We start from the raw sequence: 21,661 nt of genomic DNA, 5'->3' as shown, positions 1-21,661 counted from the left end.
TGATTGGTGAGATCATGGGAGATATGCGGCCAGTGGGATGACAGGCTGTGTGACAGCCATTCTAGAGACTGGCATAGTTATAGCGCCAGCTCATTTAGTCGGGTTCACATTATAGAGAACCCGTGTATGTATTTGGTTGAGTACCTTTCATATTGTGTGTAGTCTTATTCTTGTATATGGTGTGTTGAGTGTTGAGTAGAGAAGAAGAAGATTTTCAGCCTCTCACCTTGTGTGTTCTCTATTAGGGTTTTGTGAGTGTGTGTGTGTGTGCTTGCAAGAGCTCAAGCTCTCTTCCCCCCCCTGCATCCTTTCAGAGATAGACATAGAAGGAGTCGTTCTCATGTTCATAATAGGCTAGCCTTCTACCTCGTTTAGACACAGCCTCCAAACTTCTATTGTAGCCTCCTCCCCCTTCAAACTTTTCCAAACAGATGCTCTCAGTAAGCTTTGTTTTGCTCCTTATCTGCACTCAACATGGGCACTCTCCTACCAGAGCCATCTCTCTCTAGAGAGAGAGAGAGAGAGAGAGAGAGAGAGAGAGAGAGAGAGAGAGAGAAGCAAGCACACTAACTCATGAATAGGGCAAAATGAGATGAGAAGAGAGATATGATCAATGAGAGAGAAAACAAATAATCTTATTTTCAGATGGCTCTCTTAAAAATATTATTCTACCCTCTTAGAGAATTTGGAGATGCAATCATGAACCCTCACCATCAACACTTCACCTATCCAAGGTTCCATGAACCCTCGCCACATCAACACCACCTATCCAAGGTTCCATGCATCTAATTTAGCGATCAGTTCATGAGATGAATGACACTTTTGTAATTTCAATTAAAGTAAACCCTTCAACCATGCTCCCATATCCCATGGTCCCATGCATGCATATAGTCTAATTAAACGTCGCTCCCTGCATATGTCTGTGAGACATATGCGATTTCAATTAAAGTAAACCCTTCAACCATGCTCCCATGCACACATATGGTCTAATGAAGTGTCCCTCCCTGCATATGTCTATGATAATAACAAGCCCATGGCCTCATGCTAGACTGTAAATTCATCATTGCATTTGTATCTCCCCATCATCATACGGTGTGCCAAAATGGTTTTATTTAATTTAAGTCATGTGATTTGCTATAGTAATGGTTTTCTTAAAGGAAAGGTCAAGTTTTCGTTGAGTTTTGTGAGCCTTAAAAAAAGCTTGCAAGTGTTGAAAGGGTACGAAAAGAAATAATGTCGTATAGACTTTATACCTGGTGAAGGATTGAACCTAGGATGTTTGCATTTCTGGCGTTATCTCTTAGCCAATCCACCCATGGGCATAGATGAAACTGAGGACTGCTGTGGCATTCTCGCTTACCACCACAACGCCACTCGGGGTAACACAAAACTTTGGAACACTTACAATTACAAAGCAAAACGAGCCAACAAACCTTTGACGGTTGAACACTTACAATTACAAAAGCGAAACAAATTACTTTAACTTTATTGAATTATGGGAGGCAGGCACGGAAGAGGGGACTAGACATTTATGGAATTTACTTTTTATCTTTGTTGAATTATTGGAAATTGAAAGAAATTGCATTGGTACACATCTTTAACAACAATAAATCAGAAGATAAATGGTCCAAGATCTGGATGTACGATCATGAAGGGTGTTTTGTCATGATCCCTATCGGCAACACTCACATCTTTTCTCTAAACATTCGATTTTGTCAACTCATGGAACAATACAAAATTATTTGAGGCCCTAAAGAATCAAAGATGACCCCACAGTTACCCGTGGATACTTTCTTTACTACGCATTTAAATTATCTTAAATCTAATCTCCCACCGAAAAAGATATTTAAATTATCTTAAATCTAATCAAAGATGACCCCATAGTTACCCATGGATACTTTCTTTACTACGCATTTAAATTATCTTAAATCTAATCTCCCACCGAAAAAGATATTTGTCGCACTTCATACACATCTTTCGAGAGGACTAAAAAATAACAACTTTCACATTTTATTTTGTAGCATATAAACCATGTATTAAATGTAATATTTTCTTATTCTAATAACATTTCTTATTTAGATTTAATTCTAACATAGATCTTCTTTACCATTCCATTATTTATGAATTCTTCTAAACGAGTTTAGGAGAATTCATAAATGGGTTTTGATTGGGATGCCTTTTTAAATCCGAGCGATCGTAGCTTACTTTATACGTACATAGGTAATTCCGTACATACATGAGAGTATGAGCTGTATTATCTTGATGTTATGAGTTTCGTATGATTATTTATATTTTTAATTTATTAATTTATGTAAGTACAGATCTATACATGGGTGAGAATATGAGTTGCATTGTCTTGATGTTATGAGTTTTGTATGGTTATTTGTATTTTTATCAATTAATTTATTAATTGATTGGCATAGTTGATGTAAGTATAGATCCTTGGGTTAGATAATGGAGGCGTGCTGGTGGTGGTGGTCATGAAGATTTTGAGACACTCGATTTTGGGGTCGACATAATACTATTTGATTTTGTGACAACATGCGCCATTATTTCATTTTGGGTGCCATCCATATTATCAATGTATGCATTTATTGGGATATGTGAAAGCTCCCTTATGCATATTTGATTTTACAAGAGATGTACACAGTTACATGGTATAAGGTTTGCACCTATTTTTGAGTAGTTTGACTTGCACATCTAATAAAGCAAGCTATTTTTGTAGAAGTTGACATATTTGTAAAAGTGGATACTATTTTGAGCCCCACAAGTTTGTTGAAATGAGTGATGTTAAAGTGCCAAGTCACCTAGTCAAGTTATCCAACATGAGCTATCAAAGCTTTGTTATAATCAAGCAAGCTTTCGAGCCTCTTTATGAGCACAAGTCTTAATCTTGTAACCCAATTGTTTTTGAGTCTAAATCTTAATTAGTGTAGGGTATTCATCATGTTTGTGTTTAGGTATCATCCTCCCTAGCTTAGATTAGCACTAATTTCATTGTTAATTAGTATAGGATTAAGTCTTTCTTATCATCATCATCCCCGTGGGAGCTTGGATCCACAAGCTTAAACATGGTATTAGAGCCAATCTCTTGCTCCCCATATCTTAGCATTCATCTTCTCTAGCATCACATTGTATTAATCTAAGATTATTAACCATTTGCACTCACTTAAGTCCAACCTTATCTTCAGCTCTCTTGCAAGTGCTCATACCCATCAGATTCTATCATTTTTGTAAGGTTCAGGCAACCAGCTTTTAGCTGGTTGAATGGTGTTGTTTTCTATGCAAGCTTGTCGTGCCAAGAAGAAGAAGACTACTATTTATATAGTGAGTTGTTTTCTCCTTGCTTCCATCTAGCCAGTAGCACCATTTTTTCTTCTACTTCCAACCAACCAGTAGTAGCCACTGCTAGAGGCACACACATGCGGATTCCTAGACGATTACGTATTGTGCACAATAGGCAACTCACAGCTACGTATAAACATTTAGCCAGGGAAAACATGATCTTGCAGTCTACTTCCTGACACTGGGACAGTTGATCCCGATGATGTTGCAGCCTCTGCCGATATTGGCAATGACGTCCTTGCTGATGTGGACGTTAAAGGGAACCACACTGCATAGACAGGATGGAGGTGCTGACTTTAGTACCTTGTAGCAACCGTGTTTGGTGATGTTGCTGTCGCGTGCCACTAACTGGAGATAAGCGGAGATAAGTTGCGATTGAAAGTTGCGTAGCCATGTCAATTTTCAATCTCTTTTCTTTATTTCTTCATTATCTTCTCATTACCAAAAGCCTTGTTCACACACATGTGCCCAAAAGTAAGCCTTTGAAAAGCCTTGTTCGCATGCATGTGTGCCAAAATTAAGCTTCGGACTTAAAAATCTTGCATTACCACTCATTTTTTGTGTTGGTTTTTGCTGAAGACAAAGTTGATTGCCATAATGTTCTAGATTGCCTAAGCATTTCAGTTACTTTTTTTTATCACTTTGATTTTTCAAAGTTGGTCACCTAGAAGAAGATTGCTATTGCAAAAAGAAGCAGGCAAACTACATCGAGGTCAAAGACGCTCTCTTCTAGAGAAAGAACCATTGTATTTTACACCCCTCTTGTCTTTACAAAAAGTGTGATGTGATCAACCTCTAAGGCCATATGATGTACTCAAGATGAAATTCATAACCAAAGTAACTATAATGCCAAAGTAGCATAAGGACCAGAGTAGTTTAAAACAAAGGGAAAGAGAGAAAGAGTGAAAGCCTAAAAATTGTACCCAATCTAGTATCAAGGGGGAGGTTTTGAAATGAGTGATGCTAGAGTGCCAAGTCACCTAGTTAAGTTATCTCACACATGCTATTAAAGCTTTGTTGTACCTCCCTCATATAACAAGGGTCATTTTCAATCAATGGAATCAAGCAAGCTCTCCTAATTATGCTTGAGTCTAAAGCTTAATTAGTATAGGATATTCATCATATTTGTATTTAGGTATCATCCTCTCTAGCTTAGATTAGCACTATTCACATTGTTAGCACTAATATAAGATTAAGTCTTTCTTGTCATCATCATCCCCATGGGAGCTTGGATCCACAAACTTTAACAAAGTTATTTTAAGCAATATGATTTAAATACACTAAGAGGAAGCGTGGGCTCACTCTTGTATGAGAGTTAATTGGACCCAATCTTGTGTTATATGTAATTTTTATTCTATGCTTTGGATAATAGCTTGGCAATCATTTTATTGGGTCATTTTCCTCCAATAAGTTGCTAGCTCCAATCTCTCGAATCTCCTTGTTGTCATCTCTAAAAAGTTAGCTTCACTTCCTTGCAAGGACTTGCCTCTCTCACTCTTGCTCACTATCACACAACAAGTACGAGACACATGTACCAAGGATCATACACTCTACTCTCAACTCTCTCTCTCTCAGACACAAGACTAGAGTACAAGAGAGCAAGTAGATAAGCAAGACTCAATTGGTACAAAGGAGAATTGTGTGTTTGCATTATGAGAAATTCACTTATATACAACTAAAGAGTGTATGTGGAGAGAGAGAGAGAGTGTGTGTTTGCATTAGTGTAAGTGCAAGTGTGCATATGTGTGTGTGTGTGTGTGTGTGAGAGAGAGAGAGAGAGAGAGAGAGAGAAAGAGTTTCAACATTTTTGAAAAAAAGTATGTGTGTGTGAGAGAGAGAGAGAGGGAATATGTGCATGTGTGTGTTTTTGAGAAAGAGAGAAAGAGAGACATTACATGTAAGATGCATTTGATCGAGAGTGAGCACACCTCATCATGCATGGACACGTGTATACATGTGTGTGTGTGTGTGTGTGTGAGAGAGAGAGAGAGAGAGAGAGAGAGAGAGAGAGGATGCATTTACATGTGTATGTGTGTGTTTGAGAGAGAAAGAGATGGAGAGTGAGAAGGGAGCAAGCCTAGAGGAGAGAGAAAGAGAGAATTTTTGTGTGAAAGAGTGTACATGAGAGGAGAGATTGTGTTTGCATTAGTGCATGGACACGTGTATACATGTGTGTATGAGAGAGAGAGAGAGAGAGAGAGAGAGGATGCATTTACATGTGTATGTGTGTTTGAGAGAGAAAGAGAGAGGATGCATTTACATGTGTATGTGTGTTTGAGAGAGAAGGGAGCAAACCTATAGAGGAGACAAAGAGAGAAACACAATAAAAGTAGATTTTAATAAAATATAAATATAAATAAAATTAAGTTAAATATATATATGTATGTGTATGTATATATATATGTGTATTTTTAATTTCATTTATAAATACACATATATATGATATGGATATATATATATATATACATACACAAATGTATGTACGTAAATATAATATAATATATATATCTAAACTATCTTTGATGTGCAAGTTTTTGGGATGGGAGGGAACACCTCACAATTTATTGGGATAAAGGAAAGAGACAAGGTGTGTTGGGGAAGGAGGGAGAGAGAAGAATAACCCGAAAGAGAGGAGTGTAGGCATATGCTGAGGGGAAAATAAATAAATAAATAATACATTATAAAAATATAAGATATATAAGGAATAAGTATAAAATATATATAGAATACAAATATATATAATAACAATATGTAAACATGTAATAAGTAAGGATATATACATATATATATGTATATAATAACAAATATGTAAACATGTAATAAGCAAAGATATATATATATATATACACATAAGTATAAATAAGAAAATTAAAAACATATATACATAGTAAATATGTAATAATATATTATAAATATGATAATTTAATATAACTATACATAGAAATATAGACAATGATGTAATATAAATATATGTGAGAGGGAGACATGTGCATTTAAATGAGACACATAGACACATGCACACATCTACACATATACATGTACACATATACACACACGTATACCGTGCAGCATACAAACGCACACACTCATTCATACACACGCATGTAGTCGCCCACTTACATACGCACGTACATATGTAATGAACATATGCATACAAGCATGCCGTAGCAACACCTACGTGGACAGAGTTACGCTCACTCGTGTATCTGTTTCCTCCACAGATTGCGCCTCCAGGTTGGATACGTTCGATCTCCTTGTTGGGGCTAGGGAATGCTTGAGACAAGGCAGAGAAAGAGATCGTGTTGGTTAGAGGGCCCTTTAAGGCGGGAATTAAAAGCAGTTCGCAAAACAGCTAACCCACGTAAATTTTAGCCTTTAGACCACGACAGCTAAAAGGCACAATACGAAACTCCATTCTAAAGAGCGAACGGACTGAGAGCCAGCTGGTAGCGCACAATGGGAGGGAACGTGGCACATCTGGCATCCAGATCATCAATCACAGTGGGGACCACTTCAAAGTTGTTGCAAGATTCAAGAACCAGAGAAGATTCAAGAACCCAAAAAAAAATCTCATATTATCCATATTAAATTAATCCAAGGAACATGCTGCTGTGTTTTATTTTGTATGGGTTGAAAATCACGGCCAGATTGATGCTGGCCCAGGCAATTGCCTCGGTTAGTGCAATGTACATGTTCTATCTAATCTAGCTTTCTATACATAATACAGCCAGTACAAAAGAGAGAGAGAGAGAGAGGGGGGACATCCGCTGATTGTGGTCGTTCTAGCGCTTCTTAGGTCTCCACTGCGTCCGGCCACGCAGCACCTCGCTGCCGCCGCTCTGCAGCCGGAGAAGGTGTGTGAACTGAAGGGGGCGCTCGGCCGTTGCAATGCTGTCGGGTGTGGGTTCCATGACGCAGGCGTCCGGACGCGCGAGAGACTCCACTGTATCGGCGCGGCCGCACTCCCGCCTGTATTCAAGTGTCACTGTCCTCAGCTCATATGACACCAGCAGCGGCTGCGGGACACTCTGCAAGCAAGCAAGCATTCACGCCGGTAGAGATTATTGAACATGGCATGTGCCCACATGCTAACACTACCAACTCATTTATTGCCCGGCACGACAGTGAAACAAAACGGTCTTTGCACGTTGCAAAAAAGGCTGCTCCAGGCTCCAGCCTGCACACCTTTTCGATAACTCACTATATGGTAATAACTCCATATCTCACCTCCAAAAGCCAGACGATGTACTTCACATGATTTACATGCTGATTCATGTCCAAGTCGTGAAGCTTTGGCTGCAAATTTCAAGAGTAATAAACGTTTAAGTGCAAATTATTTTACTAGCAACTACACCATAGGTAAACTTAGCTAGAAAATTAGATAAAGGTGGATTATTTACCGCTAGACCAGTTGTTCTGCAAGGTGCAGAGTCATCTAGCATGGGAATTCTCCTACACGAATCTTCATCGTCCATGACAGACCTGTCGAGAAAACTAGGGGAAATTTCTGCTCTCACAGAATCCGGCATCTTGGACAACTTTCTTGTGTCTTGATTCATCATGGCCCAATTGCTGCAACACGGGCAAATGAAGAAACTTAGCAAACACCCACAGTGTAATTTACATCCTAGCATAACTTTAGGAACATGATCAAGGTTACCTCGTCGCACGTGCAAGGACGAGGCCTGTACAGTAGTCTCGCACAATGAAGTCTCTCCGCATGCCATTCTTGCCAGAGCTGCTAACCCAAGAGTCGATCTGGACCACGTCCCCCCTGCGCTCTCATCCACACACCAATGCTTGGCCAAATTAATATTCCCTTTTAATATCAGCTTAATTCACAAGAAAATTAACTTATCCATATTGCTATGCTCCGTGCAGTGCTCTGTATGCATTGAGAATGGAAAGGACAACTGTGCCAGTAGTAGCACCAGACAGGGTAACGGATCATTTCGATGTGCATTCTCGTCACAATCCAGATGAGCCGGTTTTTCATCATGGCATGGGTGGTTCCCATCCCATCTCCCACATAGTCCATCATGCCCACATGGTTCAGGGCCGTTTCCTGTGAAATTAACAAGGATCGCAAGTTAAGCTATACATCCAAGGTCTGTAATTAACAGAAGATCACTAAATTAAGTTATTAACCCAAAGTCTTAGACTCATCAACATGAATCCAAAGTCTTAGACTCATCAACATGGTTTTGAGTAATGAAGAAACGCAATAAGAACTATAGGGCTAAAAACGGCAAACAAAATGGCAACAGCTGTGGACCAAGTGCAAGATCTAGTAGCAGCAGAAAAATGCACCTGGAAGAGGTTAGTGATGGTCTCGATGGGGGCAGTTTTGTCGAACCCGACTTCGTAGGAGCGAATAACGAAGACCTGTCTGTAGACAAGCATGTTCTCAACTAGCCTGCCCTTGCCCAGCACATCAAGTGGGATTTCTTTGTAAGCTTCTTCCTTGTGAAGCTTCTGGCTTAAACGGGCTACATCCATGGCGGAGACGGCCGCATCCAGATGGTCTGCTGATACTGTTGACTTAGCAGCACCATTAGTTGAGCTTTCTAATTTGTCAATTTTGGTGTGGTTGGCCCTAGAGTTCACCTTGGCAAAGTCGCTCGCCACCGATCTGATGGTACCCCTATTCGAAAAGCGCGCTCTTCTTGTGGGGGTGTTCATATGGTGGGAAGACAGGCCTGCTTGGCTCCAGAAACTGTTGCCACTGGTAATGGTTGCATGTGGCTTGAGAGAGAGAGACATCTCCTTGGATCCACAGTTGGAGCCACTAGCAAAGAAAGGGCAAAAAAAAAACTCTTGCTTGCCTTGGCGACTCAGAAGGTCGGAGGCTTTGCTTGTGCAGAGATGACTTACACAATCCTGGAGGGTACTCGTAGTAATCGCAGCCCAGATATTATGGGTAACAATGCAGGTAGGAGAAGAAGTAAGGGAGCAAAGAACACTGGGGGGTACGTCTCTCTCTCTCTCTCTCTCTCTCTCTCTCTCTTTCCACTAACCTGCCTGACTACAACCTTTTACACCGATTACCCACTTCTTCTCTTTCCAAATCACCTCTTCCTGCCAAAGCAGAGTTAATCAGCACTCCCTCTCTTTACAAATCACCTCTCTAGCTGCATTCGATCAAGATCTAAAGCACACAAACTAGCTATCCAAGAGGCCAACGCAGATCTGTACTCGAGCCTGTGTGTGTGTGGGGTGGGGGGGGGGCGGGGGAGGGAGCGGGCGCGGGCGCGGGCGCGGGGTGTGTGTGCTTTAGAACGGGCGGATTACCCAAAGTGGCAACTACTATGGGAAGAAGGAGCGGGAGTATTTCAATACGTGCTGGAGGGAGTTGCCTCGTCAAATGCCATTCTTTTCAGGCTTCCGTCCGCGGACTGTCTCAGCGATTTCTCAACGCCCTCTCAACTATCACATTGACTACAACGCCAACCCCCCACCCCACACAATAAATGGTCCTCCACTTTGCACCCCCTTTCCTTACTCTTGTTGGCCTGCACCCACCTGCTCCACCCACCTGCCCTCACATTGCCATCGTTGATAATAAAACTAACTTATCCCCATACGCAGTGTGTGCTCCAACTGCCTTTTGAGTTGTCGATCTCCATCTTTACCCCACATTATGCAAGCAATCGTATCTTAACGTAAGCCTATCCTCCAACTCTTTGATTTCTCCTTGAGCCTAAACCTTTAAATTTCATAAATTCACTAGAGTTACATACAAACTTCTCTTACACTTATGGAGGATTACCACATCCAAAGAAGGATGCCCTTCATGCTTATTTCCCCCCAAACTTGTAGGAACACTTTATCCCGACTTTCCTCAAAACTTATGCCTATCTACTCTAATCATGCTTAAACTCATTAAGTTTTTTCACCCACCAGTTTACATTGCACCTAAGGATGATAGGATCAAGCTTCATGCTAGTGTGGTGTTTTGTCAGTCCTAGCTCCCTATTGTGCATAGCCTATCCATACTAGTCAACATGTGTCACAATGCTATGCCATGTTGAACAATCATCCGTAGAAGTTTTCCCCTCATAATCACTCTAGGTCCCCTCATAACCATTCTAGGTTCACCCCTCCGTCCTACCCTTCTTCCTCACATCCCCCAACCTCTCTCTCTCTCTCTCTCTCTCTCTCTCTCTCTCTCTCTCTCTCTCTCGATAAAATTGACCTTAAGCTTACCCTCTGACTTTAATTCAACTTGTTCACCACACATTCACATCTCCTTTGTCTGACAAAGTCATAGAAAAATTGCATCAAGTTCTTTTGATTTAAGACAAATTGCTTGGTAGATTGCTACATTCTTAATAACCTCTAAGAGTGAACTTGGTGCTTTTATAGGACTTGTTTAAATCTAGCCTAAATGTAATTATATGATCTACACTTTGATATTTTGGGAACTTGTATAGACCTATCTTGAATGTAATTGTATGATGATATGAACTTTAATAATTCAATTCCATTTTTTAATAACTTAATTTAGCTCTAGTGCATTGAAAGCTTGTTGAAAGATTCAACCTAGAAAAAGGCACATCTTAGTGACTAATTCTAGAACTTGCATTATCCTTCTTTACATACCAAACCACACGAATGATAAAGATTCAAGAGGAAAGAGATGCTTAGTTTTTTAAGCTCAATTTTATGCAATAACTAATAAAAGCAATCAAATTTAAAAGATAAAAGGTGAGTAGGGTTTAACTTATAAGAGAAAAATAGTAATTTAACTTAATAACCTTTGCTTTTGTAGGACTTGTAATTGTATGATCTTAACAGTTTGGGAACTTGGTGCTTTTATAGGACTAGTTTAGACATAGCTTGAATGTTATTGTATGATCTAAACTTTGATAATTTTATTCCATTTTTAATAACTGAATTTACCTCTCGTGCATTGAAAGCTTGTTGAAAGATTCAACCTTGAAAAAAGGCACATCTTAGTGACAATGACTAATTCTAGAACCTGCATGCCTATCCTTACCTATCCTTTTTTACATACAAAACCACATGAATGATAAAGATTTATGAGGAAAGAGATGTTAAATTTTTGAAGGTCAAGTTTATGCAATAATTAATAAAAACAATGAAATTTAAAAGATAAAAGGCAGTAGGGTTTAAGTTATAAAAGAAAGATAGTGATTTAAGACATCGATCTATGAAGAAAGATAGTGATTTAAGACACATTTCTTCATCTCTAAGAGTGAATTTGGTGATTTTATAGGACTTGTTTAGATCTAGCCTCAATGTAATTGTATGATCTAAACTTGGTCCTTTTATAGGACTTGTTTAGATCTAGCATGAATGTAATTGTATGATCTAAACTTTAATAGTTTGGACCTTGGTGCTTTTATAGGACTTGTTTAGACCTAACTTGAATGTAATTGTATGATCTAAACTTTAATCATTTAATTCCATTTTTTAATAATTAAATTTAGCTCTAGTGCATTGAAAGCTTATTGAAAGATACTACCTTGAAAAATGCACATTTTAGTGAGACTAATTCTAGAGCTTGCATGCCTATCCTTACCTTATCCTTTTTGACATACAAAGCCACATGGATGAGAAAGATTCATGAGAAAAGAGATGTTAAGTTTTTGAAGGTCAAGTTTATGTAATAATTAATAAAAACAATGAAATTAAAAAGATAAAAGGTAGTAAGGTAAAGGGGCACATGTAACCTCCCAATTTCGCACAATAGTAGGCTCTAGTTATGACAGGCAACCACAATATAACTTGTTAAGATCTCATTTATTGATTTTCTATTATAAATTAGAGAAGATATACCTCTATACACGACTTTTAAAACCTTGATACCAACATGTGTAGTTTGGAAGATCTAGATTGGATAAGATATACCTCTATACACGACTTGCGAAAACCTTGGTACGAGCATGTGTAGTTTTGGAAGATCTAGATAAGAAAAACTATGGAAAAAAGCAAGAAGTTACTTATAAGAGTAAAGGGACGAGAATTATGTGATCTTCATCATTAAAAACATGTCTATTTTGACCATTAATAAATTATATCTTTGGCATTTCTAAGTGCTCTTAATATAGGCCCATATGCCCTAAATAGTGAAGATTCAATCAAACACATATGCTAATTAAGTTAATGAAAATAGTGGAGCCTTAAAGTTTTGGGGCATGGAGGGGGCATGGAAGGTATCCCCTAAGAATAAGCCATCACATGGGGTAAGTGTAGATTGAGTGAAGATTTTTTTATGCACTTTGATTTTTTTGGACCATCTAACTAGTGAAAGAAGAATAGGTGAGTATAACTATAGAATGTACTTTCGTGCACTTTAATTTTTTTGGACCATCTAACTAATGAAAGAAGAATATGTGAGTATAACTATAGAATGTAACCATATCTTGACAGGTGAGGCCTAAAGATCATTTTGTTTCCCACTTCCCGCTCAAAGGATAATAAAAATTTAAAGTTCATAAATTTTAGAAAGAATAAATCATTTATATTGGCAAGCTTTAGTTTCACTAACCCATCCTTAGTTTTATCTTTAGTGGTAAATCACCGCGATATCTCTTCGTCAACCTTACTTTGATTACACGATTCAATAGAGCAAAAAAAGAAAAAGATCATGTTTACACCTCATTGAGCTATAAACTTTTTTTGCATCATTATGTCTTTAGGGATTTCTTTTAGCAAAAGGGTCCCCAAGCTCATAAATAGTCACCATGCCAGCCCATTCCAACTCTTCCTTATCATGAGCTTGGGGACCCTTTTTTTGATGAAAGGGTCCTTAAACATGTAATGATGTTTCAAAAAATGGTTCTAAATCTCAAACCATACCTCAAATTATTGAAAAGCTATAAAAAGGAAAAATGATATATTTTGTCCTCCATCAAATCATATAATCAAAATAGGGTCTTCAAACCTTGTGTGTATATGTATGTATGTATGTATGTATGTATGTATATATATATATATATATATATATATATATATATATATATATATATATATATATATATAGAGAGAGAGAGAGAGAGAGAGAGAGAGAGAGAGAGAGAGAGAGATCTAGATGGTTTCCATACTATTCATGAGCATGGTAATGATGATAGTTTCCATATATATATATATATATATATATATAGAGAGAGAGAGAGAGAGAGAGAGAGAGAGAGAGAGAGATAGATAGTTTCCATACTGTTCATGAGCATGGTAATGACGATAGTTTATAAATTCTGTATGACTAGGTGATGATGATTTAAAGTCTTTGAAATTCATAATTTCTTTAAAAAATGGCATATTGTTAACTTTACATGATTACATAAAGAAAACAATGATGTTTTTTATTATTTGCAAAGTAAATTCTCTAAATATGTTTTGAGTAAAGAGTGCTCTATTGCAATTTGTTCATAGATGTGGGTATAATTTATTTCTTTGAGAAATGATTATAAAATTTAGTAATGAGTGAGCTTGGAAAAATTTGATTAACACTTTTTGCTCAATAAATTTTTGTATGCATAGTGTCATTGGCATTCCATATCACCAATGGTACCTATGGGCTAGATCATTCTTTTCATTAGTCTCAACAACTAAGACTCCTAATTATTTATGTATTCATTTGTTTCCTTATACTTAATGATTTGATTAAGCCTTATCCCCAATTCATAAATTAGGGCACATCATTTGTGCCTTCACCATTTTTAAAAATAAAATGAAAAATTGCATCTTTAGGTGCTCCATCATTAATTCGAGTATAACTTTCTTTCTAATAAATAAAATACTCAAACACAATTTGGTACAATTTTAATGACTTGCCTTTTCATAAACTAAATACTCAAATACAATTTGGTTACAAAGTTAATAACTTGTCTTTCTTATAAATTTAATACTCAAATACGATTTGGCTACAAAGTTACCTTTCTTGTCAATCTAATATCTTGCTATGTTGGATTTAACCTCTCCTCTAACTAGATTTCAACCTACTCACATGAAAGACTTGATAAATACTAACCTCATTAGGTAATTTTATTAATTAGGCCATCTCTTCCACTTTCCTCATAATTTGGTAAGGCCTTCTATATTGTTGGGATAGCTTGTAATGTTTCTCATTGTGCATTCCTTGTGAGTCTTTAGGGGTAGGTAAATCCAATCACTCCCTTGGAAAATTAATGGTGCAAATCAAACAAGAAATTGGCTGCCTTTTATATATGTACTCCCTTAATTCTCAACAAGAGAGGATGCTAGGGTTGAAACTTGTACACAAGCATAAAACGAGTTTGATAAACATGTTTATGGATATTTTAAGAAAATTTGATTAATTGGAGTACTACAACAAATGAGGGACATATCGACACACTCGTGTTTTACAAAGAGTTAGTATGCATTTACCTTTTTATTTTCTATTTGCACCCATTAGCAGTGCCATGGAAAAAATTTTGTCACACAACCGTGTGCACACTTTTTTTTTGAAAAAAACCCTTGGTTGAAATTAAACTCTTTGAAATTCATAATTTCTCTAAAAAAAGGTAGATTTTTAACAACCATGCGCATGCCTTTTTTTTAAAAAAATCCCCTAGGTTCTAAGTCACTTGAAATTAAACTCTTTGAAAAATGGAGGATAGTTAACTTTAATGATTACATAAACAAAATAATAGTGTTTTTCTTACATAGTAAATTATTCAAAATATGTTTTATTTACATAGTAAATATTTAAAATATGTTTGACTAAGAGTGCTCTTAAAATATGTTTGACTAAGAGTGCTCTTAAAATATGTTTGAGTAAGGGTGCTCTTGTATAATTTGTACTTAAATGTGCATATAGTTTATTATTACTTTGAGAAATAATGGATTATAAAATCTAGAAAATTCTCTTTTTTTTTTTTTGGTTTTCATAGTAAATTCTTCAAATATGTAAGAGTGCTCTTATACAATTATACTCCTTGAAAATCATAATTTCTTTGAAAAATGGTCAATTCTTAACTTTACATGATTACATAAAGAAAATAATGATGTTTTTTATTTTTATAGTAAATTCTTCAAAATTTTTAACTATGAATGCTCGTGTAGGATTTGTTCTTAGACTAGTGAGCAACTCGTGCTTCACATGAATATAGAGATGTGCATATATGCCATCATTTATTTGAGAAATGATGGATTATAAGATCTAGTAAATTCTTCAAATATGTTCGAGTAAGAGTACTCTTATACAATTAAATGCTTGAAATTCATAATTTCTTTGAAAAATGACAGATTATTAACTTTGCATGATTACATAAAGAAAATAGTGATGTTTTTTTTAAATTGCATAGTAAATACAACGTGTTCTTAAATGTGGGTATAGTTTATTATTTCTTTGAGAAATGATGGATTATAAAATCTAGCAATATGTGTACTTGGAAAAAGTTGCTTGGAATTTTTTTCTCCATAGATTTAGGTGTTCACAATGTCATTGGCATTCTATATCACTAGTGATATAGCTAACCTAGTCATTGATACCTATGAGCTTGAGATCTGTTAGAATTAGGGTTAGGGTTGCAACAATGCACACACACAAGATAGAGAAGCTTGAGAGCACACAAACTCACTAAATTAGAATGAACAAATGTGTGCCAGATACAAAAGATAAGTACACACCCCAAAATGAGTAGATAAGAGGGTGTACATACGCACGGGGGAAAAAACCTCCTAGTGAGAGAAAAAGTGTCCCGATGGTCCTAAGTGTGCTCACACACATCACTACCATATAATGTTACAAATCCCCCCTAGAGTGATGATGTGAGCATGTACAAGGTATGGCCAATCAATCCTGAAAAGGCAGTAAGCCCAAAGCTTTACGAAAAGCTTCGAACTTTTCACGAGGAAGAGCCTTCATGAGTGAATAAATTTGCCATGTTGTCATGTGTAGGCACATAGACCAAGCTGATCTCTGCTTGCAGAGAGTCTTTCCCTGACATAGTGGTAATGCACCTCAATGTGCTTAGTGCGATCATGAAACACTAGGTTTCTCACAATTGCTAATGCGCTCTAGCGTCAGTGAACATCATAGTGCTAGACGACTGTCAACACCCAAATCTTTGAGCCACACACACTCAACTGTAGCTGTAAAAGCTACCCTCCTGTACTCAGCTTCGTAGCTGGAAGTGGCCAATGTAGGCTGCTTCTTTGCTGAGCCATGATATACATGAATCACCAAGACGAAAGCAAAACCCACTAGTGGACATTCGTGTGTCATAACATCCAACCCAATTTGAATCACTAAAAGCATGCAATTGTGACTCACCTCCTTTTGGATAAAATAATCCAAAATATTGAGTGCCCTGTAAATAGCGAAAAACTTGCTTAACAGCCTAATAAAGCTTCGTACCTCGGCTATGCATAAATCTGCTCAACTGTGAGACCGCATACTGTATACCTGGCCTCGTGTTGCATACATAAAGAAGGGATCCAATAGCCTGCTGATACAAACTAGCATCAAAAGAGTCTCTTGCATCTTGAAGACTAAGTCGGGTACCTGTCTCCATAGGTGTAGCCACAGGTTTACAATCTTCAAGATTAAATGTCTTCAATAGCTTCTATATATATTTAGACTGCAACATAACACTGCCATCATTACGCTGCATAAACCGAATCCCCAAATAATAATGCAAGGGCCCCAAATCTGACATCTCAAACGATGACTGCAAATCAGCCTTAAAAGCTGAAATCTGATCTATATCTCGGGTCTCATGGAGCAGCATGTCATCAACGTATAGAATGAAACTTTTTTTCTCTGTTCTTTTTCCCTCAATCTTCTATGAAGAAGAATATGTTGAAGTAGATTCTTTTTCCTCTTATTTTTATTTTCTTCTTATTTTTCTTATGAGATTTATTTTCTTCTTCTTCCTCAATAAGGAAGAAGAAGAATAAAGAGAAGAAGAAGAAAAAGCTGATAATATTTTTCTTATGCTGAGGATGTCCCCCAAAATCTGAATGAGTATTTTGGATATCTTTTCTGTAAGCCTTGTTTCTATAAAAGGCTCGGTTCCATTTTATCTTATTTTCCCTACTTTGTTAGGACCTTTAAGACACTTGGAAAAGAAATTCTAATTCTCAAGCACAAAAATTAGAGCATAGTATAGACTTGCCTAAATTAAAAGGCATAAAGCTTCATAAATAAAACTAAATAAATAATAGAACTTAGACAATAAGAAAGTGATCATCGTAGACATAAGATTAGGTTGAATCTCCCCTAAATGAGTGTAGCGCTTGTACCACTCACCTATATTTATATGTATTAGAAAGCTTTCTTTTCAAAAAGATAACTCTAAAAAAAAAACGAAAGTGCTTTTGAGCATAAAAGCTCTTACAAAAATATAGCAAGCTACAAATATAAAGTTTTGGGCCTACCAAAATTATAAAATACTAATTATATTAGTCAGTGCACACAACTGATTAAACACATTAATCCTTAACTATATCATACTAGCGCACACAGCTGATTAAACACATTAATCCTTGTACATGTTGTAAATAAAAGGCGTATCCAAAATATAATATCCTAATATAAAATAATGGACATCCCCATAGAGGTTATGACTAATATTTCCTCTTGCTGTGTCATACCTGTTGTACGGTAATTTCATATTATGGTTTTCTATACTCATAGACAATCCACATTAGTTAAACAATTAGTTGAAAACATCAGTTAATCCTAATGTCATCATGGATTAGTTAAACAATTAATTAAACACGTAAATTAATCCATGACGATGTTGGGATTAACTGATGTGTTCAATTAATTGTTTAACTAACATGGAGTGTGTCTATGAGTATAGGCAACCATAATATCAAATTACACATACTCACACAGATGGCACACACAGACATCAGTGATATAAAATAAGAAATATAATTTCTAGGAAACAAGAGTAATTCTCATAACAATTTAATAGGTGGTGGTGGGTAGTGCATCAAGGGAAAGAAAGAAAAGGCCACCAATGAAATTCGTGAAGACAGAGAGAAAAAAGAAAATAAAGAAAAGGCTACCAATAAAATTCGTGAAGACAGAGAGAGTAAAGAAAATAAGTGGCTATGGCAAAATTTATCAAAAAGGGAGGAGGGAAAAAAAAAGAGAAAGTGGTCATGGGCAGTGAAATAGGAGGATTATCGAAAGAGAAAAAGGTCGGTAGGTCGCTAGCACATAGGAGGATTGCTGAAATTTTTCTTTTGTTTTTTTTTTGAAATCTTTATGGAGGAAGCACCCCACACCGTTTAACAAAGATTTTTTGGATTAGAGATATTTTCAAATTCTGAGAGTAGGAGAAGAAGCCTCAATCTTTGCTGATTCGATCCATATGGCAGGATTTCGGAGAGGTTAAAGGAATCAGAAGGTGGTTTTAGAAAGAGGTTTTGAAAAACATGGTGGAGAAGAGATATTATCCAATGGTTAAGGTATTTGTGCTATTTTCGAATGGTATGGAAATCAACCTTTCACTTCACCACTTTTTGGGAGTGTCTTCTCCCTTTTGCTTGTGCAAGTATTCCTTCTTTGTTTCAAGCTTTAATATTTGTCAAAAAATCAAATCCTTGACTTTCTTTGCTCTAAATAATTATGCAAAATTTACTTTTAAATTTTTCTTCAAAAACCCTTCTCCTTGAGTGGTCCCCAAAGCTCCGATACCACTATTTGGATCTTTAAGACGGTTGGAGAAGAAAGTCTCATTCTCAAAAGCACATAAATTAGAGCATAGCACATACTTGCACAAATTAAAAGGCATAAACCTTAATAAAAAAATTAAATAAACAAGAGAGAACTTAGACAATAAGAAAGAGATCACCGTAAACGTAAGATTATGTTGAATCTCCCCTAGATGAGCGTGGCCGTTGTATCACTCACCCATATTTATATGTATTAGAAAGCTTACTTTTCAAAAAGATAACTCTAAAAATAAAGCGAACGTGCTTTTGAATTTTTGAGTATAAAAGCTCTTACAAATATATAACAAGCTACAAATATAAATTCTTGGGCCTACTAAAAGTATAAAATACTAATTGGTATGTATAAAGGTTTGAGACCTTAGCCTTACAAAAATATTAATACCAAAATATGAAACCATAATAGAAGTTCACATGTATTCCAAAATATGTCATGGTGATCCAAGACATTTTTCACACGATTAACACATAATTCGCCACTCAATCATCGCTTATATCTAAAATAATATTAGTTAGTGCACATAGCTTATTAAACACATTAATCTTGACTATATCATATACTAGTGCACACAACTGATTAAACACATTAATCCTTGTACATGATATAAATAAAATGCATATTCAAAATATAATATCCCAATATAAAATAATGGGCATCCCCATAGAGGTTACGACTAATATTCTCTCTTGCTCAAGTTACAATTGACTGCAATTGCATGGATGGTATGAGCGGATGAGTTTTGGTAAGAATGGAAAAACTTTTCTCGCATCCATTTGGAATATAATCTTCAATAGGATGAGTTTTCAAGATCATAAGATACTTAACATAAGTGTTGCATATGCATATAGTGATGGTATCATGGTCAATGATAGACTCGGGCACAAGATGTTTTTGCTCTATACTTTTGTAAGATGCATAAAATCTAGGAGCTAACTTTACTACATGATTGGTATTTATTACGAAGCTAAGTCTCCTTTCTTTATAATAGGTTTAAGCATACCTGGATGATCAAAAATATTCTCATGTTCTGAATTACCGTCTTGTTCGAGAGATAAGTCATCATCATCATGATTTACTTGTGTAGAAAAAGATGTCGAAAAAGCCCATAAGGTGGAGAACCTTGATGCTCAAATTCCTTTTAAACCCTTGATTTATTCTCTAAAAAGTAATCCTTTGAAATTCCATTCTTGCTTGTAGCTCTTGATGCTTAATTTGCTTTTAGTAAAGTTTTGGGTAGTGAGAAAGCTTTAGAATACTTTAAAGAGTTTTAATGTAGAGCTTTTTGAACCTTGTAAAGCTTGGGAGCTTTAATAGCTTTTAATGAATAAAGGTTTTTAAAGCATAAACCTTAAATCTTTTTAAATGTAAGTCTTAAAAGCTTGTAAAGTTTTATGGCTTTTTATGAAATTTGGCTAGAGTTAAGAAAAGCTTGAGAATGCAAAGCTTTTTAAGAGTAAAGCTTTAAAAGTTTTAAGCTTTGTAAGATATAAGGTTCTTTGAATATAAATTTTAAATCTTTTAAAATTAAAGCTTTAAATATTTTAAGATATAAAGTGTTTTAAAGCTTATAAGCTTTTAGTTATTAAGCATTTATAGCTTATGTTGTAAGATTTAAGATTTAATATTACGAAGGCTTTTAGCTAACTAATTGGTGCAACAAGGCGAGAAAGAAAAAAAGCAAGCACCAAGATGGTCAGTGAAAAATGAGAAGAAAAGATAGCCAGCAAAGCCAAAACACGAAAAGAGAAAGAGAGAATTTATGTTATGAGAATTGCTCTTGTTTACTCGGAATTATATTTCTTATTTTTTTATCAAGGACGCCTGTGTGTGCCGTGCCTGTTATATGTAATTTGAAATTATGGTTGACTATATCTCATGACGAGGTTGGGATTAATTGAGGCGTTCAATTAATTGTTTAACTAATGTGGATTGTGTCTATGAGTATAGGCAACCATAATATCAAATTACACGTACCAGCACAGCACATACGTGCATCCCTGATATAAAATAAGAAATATAATTGCCAGTAAACAAGAGTAATTATCATAACAATTTAACAGGCGGTGGTGGGTAGTGCATCAAGGGAAAGAAAGAAGGAAATAATGAAAAGGCCTGCCAACGAAATTTGGAAAGAGAGAGAGAGAGAGAGTAAAGAAAATAAGCGACATTGGCGAAATTTATCAAAAAGTGGGGAGAGAGAAAAAAAGAGAAAGAGGTTGGCAAGTAGTGCAGAGGAGGATTGCCGAAAGAGAAAGTGGAATGGAGTGAATCATAAAGCTTAGATTAGGGACAATACAAGATTAAGGATAATCTCATACAATGGCCATGATGCCTAAGTGAGTTAACCTCCAACCAAGAGGATGGAAACAACCTTCCATATGCCTAGGTTAAAAGCCATGAGGCTCCAAGAGTCATGAGATGACTAATGTCAAAAGATGTAAAGGTGTCAAAAAGGTTCAGTGATAGTCCATGAGCCCCCTTTTATACTTAAGCCCATGACCAAGGTTTTAGACCTAAACTAAAAGGTGTTGCTTTCATTACAAACCATCCCCTCCTATAATGATTTCATCCTCAAAATCAAAGGATGGTCATGCCCAAAGAAAAGACGTATACAAGTAGCTATGTACAAAAGACATC

General features: G+C 36.3%; 1 protein-coding gene across 1 annotated transcript; it reads right to left on the bottom strand.

Moving 5' to 3' along the window:
• Nucleotides 1-6,898: 6,898 nt before the first annotated feature.
• Nucleotides 6,899-9,824, bottom strand: LOC147641992 (acyl-[acyl-carrier-protein] hydrolase FATB2, chloroplastic-like). Its single transcript, XM_086801764.1, has 6 exons — nucleotides 8,656-9,824; nucleotides 8,277-8,410; nucleotides 8,006-8,119; nucleotides 7,746-7,917; nucleotides 7,573-7,641; nucleotides 6,899-7,373 (listed from the first exon to the last, which is right to left on the bottom strand). The coding sequence occupies exons 1-6, from the start codon at nucleotides 9,106-9,108 to the stop codon at nucleotides 7,128-7,130; spliced, it is 1,188 nt and encodes a 395-aa protein (XP_086657890.1). The 5' UTR covers nucleotides 9,109-9,824; the 3' UTR covers nucleotides 6,899-7,127.
• Nucleotides 9,825-21,661: the final 11,837 nt, after the last annotated feature.

The sequence above is a fragment of the Cibotium barometz genome, chromosome 1, assembly GCF_041138505.1.
Source record: "Cibotium barometz isolate CiBa-2024 chromosome 1, ASM4113850v1, whole genome shotgun sequence".
In the NCBI taxonomy this organism is placed as follows: domain Eukaryota; kingdom Viridiplantae; phylum Streptophyta; class Polypodiopsida; order Cyatheales; family Cibotiaceae; genus Cibotium; species Cibotium barometz.
Note: the sequence above shows the minus strand (reverse complement) of the source record. Positions and strands in the feature narration are given on the sequence as shown.